This window comes from Alosa sapidissima, chromosome 21 (genome assembly GCF_018492685.1).
Source record: "Alosa sapidissima isolate fAloSap1 chromosome 21, fAloSap1.pri, whole genome shotgun sequence".
Classification (NCBI taxonomy): domain Eukaryota; kingdom Metazoa; phylum Chordata; class Actinopteri; order Clupeiformes; family Clupeidae; genus Alosa; species Alosa sapidissima.
Window position 1 is genome coordinate 3,393,503 of NC_055977.1, and position 7,500 is coordinate 3,401,002.

At 44.9% G+C, this 7,500-nt stretch overlaps 1 protein-coding gene across 2 annotated transcripts in view; it reads right to left on the reverse strand.

Annotated features, from left to right (window-relative positions):
* npr1a (natriuretic peptide receptor 1a) overlaps window positions 1-7,500 on the reverse strand; it is a 59,281-nt gene that overhangs the window by 16,235 nt on the left and 35,546 nt on the right. For both annotated transcript variants that reach the window (XR_006026076.1, XM_042076151.1), the window contains exons 6-9: window positions 4,302-4,396; window positions 3,497-3,632; window positions 2,794-2,878; window positions 580-700 (exon numbers count right to left, since the gene is read on the reverse strand). Coding sequence is in view for 1 of the 2 variants with exons in the window: in XM_042076151.1 (XP_041932085.1) it covers window positions 580-700; window positions 2,794-2,878; window positions 3,497-3,632; window positions 4,302-4,396 (437 nt within the window). In the remaining variant the exon portion in view is untranslated. The remainder of the gene's footprint in view (window positions 1-579; window positions 701-2,793; window positions 2,879-3,496; window positions 3,633-4,301; window positions 4,397-7,500) is intronic.

The window sequence follows — 7,500 nt, forward strand, 5'->3', positions numbered from 1 at the left end:
CTAACTTGCTAGCGAACTTTCCATATTAGCTTACTTGCTAGCAAACTTTGCATCATCAGTCTAACTAGTTAAATAGTTGACATTACATGATGAACATTTTCGAATGGACATTCTGGGGGATGTTAATATGTATGAGAGAAGCTTCAACTTCTGGGTATGTAGCATTGTGGCATAAAGCTTAGGTAGTTAGCTTGAAATCTCCAGTGTTCTTGTTCCATGTAGTTTCGTGTTGCAGCCACAGGGTTGCAGCAACAGCACGTAGAATAGCCTACAGGAAAGCTGTTGCGTATTCCTCATTCGGAATATTTTGAAAACGTAACAGCTAGATATTCTGTCTTCTCATTTTGTAGACGAAAATGAAGAGAGATTTTATCTTAGTTTTTATTTCATGCAAAACATTTTAGTCTTGTCTTTTTTCGTCAACAATAATGCATCTTAAGAGAAGAGTCTTAGTCAGTGTTTCAGGACATTACTGCCGTCTCGTCATCGTCTCGTCTTAGTCATGAAAAAAGGTCGTTGACGAACATATTTCCTCTCGTCTCGTCTAACGAAATTAACACTAGTGTGTGTGTTTCTCACCAGTGAGAGTGTGAGTTTGCTGCATGCTCGTCTTAGAGCCTTCTCCAGGTTGCTCATCTGAATGTCCTCCCACTGCACTCTCCACAGCTGAGCTGCCAACTCCTTCTCCAACTTCAGCTTCCTGCCAGACCAGTGGAGCATTATGTACATACACCATCATATATGAATTATATAGCATTGTATTCATATACACCATTATATACATTTTATATAGATTATATAGATTTAAACACCATTAAATAGATTCTCCAAAGTAAGTTCCTGAGAGAGATCTGGGGCAGAAGAGAAGCATGCTGATCTAACCCCCTTCGCAGGTACCGTCACACTGGTGTGACAGGAATGTTGAAAACTGAACATTCGAAAGAATATCTGTGTTTATTGAATTCAACTTGGAATTTTAGAACCTTACATTTTTGCGGAACAGAATCTTCTGTTAGAATGTTCAAAACTCCCACTGGGAGCACATCCTGTGCAGCAGGGCTATTCAATGACCAATTCAGTTGGGCCAGATTTACAAACCAAGGAACTGAGCTCAACCAGACATGTTCTGCAGCAGGTAGCCTAATGACACATTTTTAAACCAACACAGATGATTGTAGGCAAAAACAAGTAGCCTGATATTATTGTTTTCCTTTTGAATTTTGTCCAGTTTTGTTTTCTGTTATATCCAGAAAACGTGCGCTCATTTTACTAAATTGTGTGCACATTAGACTAAATCGTGTACACGTTTTACTAAATCATGCGCATGTTTTATTAAATTGTGCACTTATTTCACTAAATTGTGCTCTCAATTTAGTAAATCATGCACACGATTTAGCAAAATGTGCGAATTGTGCGCACGTTTAACTAAATAGTGTGCTCATTTTACTAAATTGTGTGCACATTAGACTAAATCGTGTACACGTTTTACTAAATCATGCGCATGTTTTATTAAATTGTGCACTTATTTCACTAAATTGTGCTCTCAATTTAGTAAATCATGCACACAATTTAGCAAAACGTGCGAATTGTGCGCACGTTTAACTAAATAGTGTGCTCATTTTACTCAATTGTGCTGTTTTAATTGTTGTAAATTGACCGCACAATTTATTAAAACGTGTGCACAATTTACTATGCACACATTTTACTAAATTGTGCGCATGTTTTACTAAATTGAGAGCACAATTTAGTAAAATCAGCACACTATTTAGTAAAACATGCGCACAATTTACTAAATCGTACGCACATTTTAATTAATCGTGTGCACAATTTACTAAATTGAGAGCACAATTTAGTAAAACGTGCGCACGATTTAGTAAATGAGCGCACATTCTCTTGATACACAAAAAATATCTTGCAATGACACCTCCTGGGCTCCACAGTTTGGTTGCGTTCATAAACTGACCCTCCGAGTGCTATGAGCGCGCTCTAGCACTTTGGAACCGTTCTGAAGTTTCTGTACGGCATGGGGAACACGGGGGCTATGACGCATGCTGTTTTTAACAGACGGCAATCGTCCCCCTCAATTTGGATAAAGAAAAAAAGCCTTACATGCCAAATATAGCCTATACGCTAGGCTTAATGAAACTTCTCATTAACAGCACTAACCACAGCCATCTAGACTGCACAATCTCTGAACAGCACTAACCACAGCCATCTAGACTGCACAATCTCTTAACAGCACTAACCACAGCCATCTAGACTGCACAATCTCACCTTCACTCTGCTAGACAGAGTGGCAGAGCGTGACGTTAGTGGCAGACAGTGTTTTGAGGAAATAGGACAGATTCCGGATTTATTTACAAATTATAGACATTACTAAGTATTTAAACAAAATTGGTTGCATAGGACCGCTACTAATAATCCTCCCTGTTCTTGAATGAAACATAAAGTCCACCTGCTGTTTGTGTATTGATACAGGAGAAACCGTTAATTCGAGTGCTGTGAGCATTTCCAGAATACCAGATTGAATTTACACCAAAACGCTAAACGAGCTGTAACTGAATGCTGCTACTGTACGCTGTCATTATAAGGTGTGTTGCATTCACAGTCTGTAGGCTAGTAGGGATGTATGTAGGAATTTCAATAGGTGCTCGAAATGTTTTTTCTCTGTGTTTCCACCACAGGCTTGGCCATTCGGGCCGCCAATTGAATAGCCCTGCTACACACACACACACACACACACACACACACCGGTACACACACACACACACACACACTCTGGGATAAGCTGACCTGTAGATGAATACTGTAACGGTGATAATGATGAAGAGGACGAAGCACACCACGATCGAGATCATCTGCCGCATGGTAACCGTCTCTATGGAAACATGATGAAGAGGTGGTTGTTAGGTAGGAGGTTAGCTAAATCAACATGCAAACACCATAGAACCACAGAATCAAAACTGATGGAACAGATCCTGAAGTTATATTCTTCAGAACTTACATAACAGTGCACTTTGAACTTTGCGTTCACAACATTCATCAATGGTGACAGATGCTAGGTTAGCGTTATGTATGGAGTTAGCGTTATGTATGGGGTTAGGGTTAGGGTTACGTATGGGATTAGGGTAAGGTATAGGTATAGGGTTAGGTATAGGTTTAGGTTTAGAGTTAGGTATAGGTTTAGGGTTAGGTAGGTTTAGGTTTTGTTTTAGTGTTAGGGTTACAGATAGCGCTAGGTTTAGATGCTGGCTGCCTTTCAGTAGCCCCTGAATGTGAAGTACTCTGATTAAAGGATTCAAGTCCAGTGTGGAGAGACCATGTATCTAGGGAAGCAACGAGAGTTTCCTGCATGAAAACAGCAAGACACTAACTCACAGTGGAGGACTTACTTGCGAGGCAGGCAGGAGCGTCATTCTTGGTTAGGGTTAGGGTTAGGGTTACACTAACCTACAGGTACACACACACACACACACACACACAATGGAGGACTTACTTGCGAGGCAGGCAGGGGCGTCGTTCTTGAAGCCACAGATGGGGACGTCAGGAGGAGGCTTCCCCCCGGGCCACTGCAGACTGACCCCCTCCACGGGCAGCATCTGCCTCTGGCTGCCGTTATACACATACACCATCTGCCAAGCACACACCACACTGCCGTTATACACACACACACACACTATTATACACCATCTGCCAAGCACACACCACACTGCCGTTATACACACACACACACTATTATACACCATCTGCAAAACACACACCACACCACGATTATACACACACACACTATTATATACATACACCATCTGCCAAACACACACCACACCGCCGTTATACACACACACACTATTATACACCATCTGCTAAACACACACCACACCGCCGTTACACACACACTATTAAGTATAAGTATGCTCTTTTGATCCCGTGAGGGAAATTTGGTCTCTGCATTTAGCCCAATCCGTGAATTAGTGAAACACACTCAGCACACAGTGAACAGAAGCACACACTAATCCCGGCGCAGTGAGCTGCCTGCAACAACAGCGGCACTCGGGGAGCAGTGAGGGGTTAGGTGCCTTGCTCAAGGGCACTTCAGCCGTGCATACTGGTCGGGGTTCGAACCGGCAGCCCTCTGGTTCCAAGTCTGAAGCGCTAACCAGTGGGCCACGGCTGCCCCACACACGTAAACACACACTATTATACACCATGTGCCAAACACACACCACATCACGATTATACACACACACACTATTATACACAATCTGCCAAACGCACACGTCCATTATACACACACCCTGTACCTGGTAGACTCCGGTGGTGTAGTTTGTCATGTCCCACAGGGCAAAGTCCATCTCTCGATTTCCCACCTCATCAATCTGCAGTAGTCCCGTCACTCCTGAGAGGAACACAAAATATCCCACATCACTCAAAACGCATGACCGCACGTGGGTGTGTGTGTGTGTGTGTGTGGGGGGGGGGGGTGGTTGAGGAGAAAGTGGCTACAGAGTCCATGTTCCCACGGGAACCCAGGCTCCCACCCCACTTTTATTATGTTGGCCGTGGATTTTTGTTGTTGTTGTGGATTTCTTTTAGTAGTATCTTTCTCTCTCTCTCTCTCTCTCCCACCCCATCTCTCTCTCTCTCTCTCTCTCTCTCTCTCCCACCCCATCTCTCTCCCACCCCATCTCTCTCTCTCTCTCTCTCTCTCCCACCCCATTTCTCTCTCTCTCTCTCTCCCACCCCATCTCTCTCCCACCCCATCTCTCTCTCTCTCTCTCTCTCTCCCACCCCACCTCTCTCCCACCCCATCTCTCTCTCTCTTTAATGTCTGTATGTGGTATGTCTGTATATTTTTTATTTTTTGTTGTCTATGTCTAAGTCTATGTCCATAGTATGTCTATGTCTGTATTTAAAGCATGTCTATGTCTGCATGGGAAAGTAAGAAACGAAATTTCAATTCTTTGTATGACCAGTGCATGTAAAGAAATTGACAATAAAGCCGACTTGACTTGACTCTCTCTCCCACCCCATCTCTCTCTCTCTCCCACCCCATCTCTCTCTCTCTCTCTCTCTCTCTCTCTCTCTCTCTCTCTCTCTCTCCCACCCCATCTCTCTCTCTCTCCCACTTGTTTCCTGTCAAACTTCACTGTCATATCCAAATAAAGCCAAAAATCCCCCAAAATATACTTGCAAATGCATATGTGTTTGTGTGTGTGTGTGTATTTGCCCTTTAATATAAAATACACTCCCCCACTCAACTATCCCTGTGTACACACACACACACACACACACACACACACACACACACAAACACACACACACACACACACACAGACACACAGACACAGAAAGCTTCTTTGCTCGCTTTGAAGCACAAAACAGCACTTGCCCACAGAAGACCCCTCCCCCTCCACACGAGCAGCCCCTGTGCCTCTCTGCCGACAGCGTGAAGAGGACACTTGCTGCTATCAACACCCGTAAAGCAGCAGGCCCAGACAACATCCCAGGTCGTGCGCTGAAGGACTGCGCTGAGGAGCTTATGTCTTCACAGACATCTTTAACACTTCCCTGAAGCAAGCCATCGTCCAATCATGTGTCAAAGCTGCCACCATGCCGAAGAAAACTGCTCCTTACGTGTATGTGTCACTTAATATTCATTTCTATACAAACCAAGACGGCGGATTCCTAAAAAAAAGCAAACACCCACACCATAAGTGTATCTAAATTAGCTATGTACCAAAAATTACATTTTACCGTGACTCGAAGAGCAACAAAAACATAGTTGTTTTAGAATTTTCGAATGAAAGGACCAGTAATTGGTGCTTTTACGACACTTCAGTAAAGTAAAATCTCACCCTCCTATTGAATTGTATCTGTTGACTTTCCTTATGCATTAAGGCTTAAAAACGAACTGGGAAAAATAAAAACACTTCCCTGAAGCAAGCCATCGTCCCATCATGTTTCAAAGCTGCCACCATCATACCTGTGCTGAAGAAAACTGCTCCATCCTGCTTCAATGACTACCGCCCCGTGACACTGACACCCATCATCATGAAGTGCTTTGAGCGGCTTGTCATGTCACACATCAAATCCATTCTCCACCCCACCCTGGACCCCTTCCAGTTTGCATACCGAGCCAAACGGTCCACAAAGGATGCAATCTGCTCTGCCCTCCACCCAGTCCTCACCCACCTGGAAAAAAGAGACTCATATGTGAGATTGCTGTTTATAGACTTCAGTTCTGCATTCAACACCATAATACCACAACAACTCATCTGCAAACTTGACAAACTGGGACTCAGTACCTACCTCTGCAACTGGCTACTGGACTTCTGCTGTCAGAGGCCTCAAGTAGTACGTGTTGGCAACAATATCTCAAGCAGCATCACACTGAGCACGGGGGCCCCCCAAGGCTGCGTGCTCAGTCCGCTGCTCTTCACCCTGCTGACGCATGACTGCACTGCAACCTACAGCAACAACCACATAGTGAAATTTGCTGACGACACAACTCTGGTGGGTCTCATCACCAAGGGCGACGAGACTCAATAAAGGATGGAGGTCGACCTTCTGACCACGTGGTGCAGGGACAACAACCTCCTGCTGAACGTCAGCAAGACCAAGGAGCTTGATGTTGACTTCCAGAGAGGTCACACCCAACACCTGCCACTGACCATCGACGGTGCTGTGGTGGAGAGAGTGAGCAGCACCAAATTCCTGGGGGTGCACATCAGTGAAGACCTCTCCTGGACCACCAACACTGCATCACTGGCGAAGAAAGCTCAGCGCCGCCTATACTTCCTGCAGAAACTCAGTGCTCCACCAGCCATCATGACAACATTCTACCGAGGCACCATTGAGAGCATCCTCTCCAGCTGTATCGCTGTGTGGGGCGGAAGCTGCACTGAATACAACAGGATAGCCCTGCAGCGCATAGTGAACACAGCTGGAAGGATTATTGGTGCCTCACTCCCCTCCCTGAAGGACATTTACACCACCCACCTCACCCGCAAGGCGACCACAATTGTGAGTGATGCAAGTCACCCCGCTCACAATTTGTTTGATCCACTGCCCTCTGGGAAGAGGTACAGAAGCCTGCGCTCCCGCACCACCAGACTCACCAACAGCTTCATACACCAGGCTGTTAGGATGCTGAACTCTCTCCCCCCTCTCCCCCCTCCACCCTCAGCCACATAACATCCTGGACTTTGGACCCACAATGGCTGCCTTGCACTACTCCACTTGCACTACTCCACTTGTACACTTGCACACTTTGCAACTTGTTGTTGTTGTCCTGTTGTCCTGAAAACACTTCTGAACACACTTCTGCTGCTCTTACATAACTTGCACCACTATGCCACTTGCATACTTAGGTCAAACAGAACTACCTCAGCCATTTATTGGCCTGACTTTTGCATTATTATATTAACTGTCTCCTGTATGCACAATTGCACAATTTCAACCAAATTTTGTTGCTCTTATTTCTTCATTGCATGTGCCTTC